Source organism: Gigantopelta aegis, chromosome 14 (assembly GCF_016097555.1).
Source record: "Gigantopelta aegis isolate Gae_Host chromosome 14, Gae_host_genome, whole genome shotgun sequence".
NCBI classification, from domain to species: Eukaryota; Metazoa; Mollusca; class Gastropoda; order Neomphalida; family Peltospiridae; genus Gigantopelta; species Gigantopelta aegis.
This window is the reverse complement of record NC_054712.1, coordinates 22,094,358-22,095,531: the sequence shown is the minus strand read 5'-3', so window position 1 is coordinate 22,095,531 and position 1,174 is coordinate 22,094,358. Positions and strand designations below refer to the sequence as shown.

The 1,174-nt window shown below is 33.8% G+C and overlaps 1 protein-coding gene across 1 annotated transcript in view; it reads right to left on the bottom strand.

Moving 5' to 3' along the window:
• Positions 1-586: 586 nt before the first annotated feature.
• Positions 587-1,174, bottom strand: part of LOC121389135 — a 13,876-nt gene continuing 13,288 nt past the window's right edge. The window contains exon 9 of the mRNA XM_041520747.1: positions 587-795. Within this exon, the coding sequence (XP_041376681.1) occupies positions 587-795 (209 nt within the window). The remainder of the gene's footprint in view (positions 796-1,174) is intronic.

Below are 1,174 nucleotides of genomic sequence, written 5' to 3'. Positions count from 1 at the left end.
GTCCATTGTGCTATTTCTCTTTCCATCAAGTGCACCACGACTGGTATATCAAAGGCTGTGATATGTGCTATCCTTTCTGTGGGATGGTACATATAAAAGATCTGTTTTCAATAGGAGTCAAAATTATTTTTACCTGGTAGGGATAAATATTCAAATGTTTGAATGTCTGTTCGTTGTTATTTATATGTATACAATTTTGTTGCGCTAATTTGTAACATTCTCTTTGAGAATGGCCAATACAGCACAAAATTGAAATTAAGAAAATTAAGAAAATGTAGCAAGTTTCCTCTGATGACTGTGTCAGAATTGCCAAATGTTTGACATTCAATAGCCGATGATTAACTGATCAGTGTACTCTAGTGTTAAACAACAAACTATCAAAGACAATTTGTCATGTTTAATATGCCTGTTATTTCATATATATGATCACATGCCAACATTAGTCGAGTATATGTTACAACAATACACACTCAGAAGATGTATATTTTATTCAGAATAGTAATTGCAATACACAAAAGCATGTGTACTAACTATGACTACAAAAAGGTTTCTAAATACAAACTGATCAGTACACTTTGTATCAGAATCAAGCTGCTGCGGGCGCTTTACAGACCAATGCTGCGTTTTGTCCAGAGCAGGGCATGTTGATCCAATATAATCTCCTTGACGACAGTTTGGCACATTTCCCGTTAGCAATGTTGCCGACTCCTTGGCCATCTTTCCAGAACACGCCATTGGCGTCATCGGTGGGTTCTCCGTCAACCCACTTGAATGATCCGGAATCGTAACGGTACCCTTGAAAAAACAACAACATACATATATATATATATGGGAATATATATATATATATATATATATATATATATATATATATATATATATATATATGGGAAAATAAACGAGTTACCAATTATCAAATTTATGTCTCGAGTGAAATAGCTTTTACTTGTCACGAGAATTAGCGAGTGACAAGTGAAAATATATGTTATCAAATTTATGTCCCGAGTGAAAATTATTTCGTGAGGGACATAAATTTGATAAAAACTAGTACCGAGTTTGTTATTCTATTTATTACCCCAGCTATTTGGGTTTTTTAAAAGCTTTTATTTTCGATATAGCCTACATCGGCTACACGTCCATGTATATAGAAACGACGTAAACTACTTTACTGTTC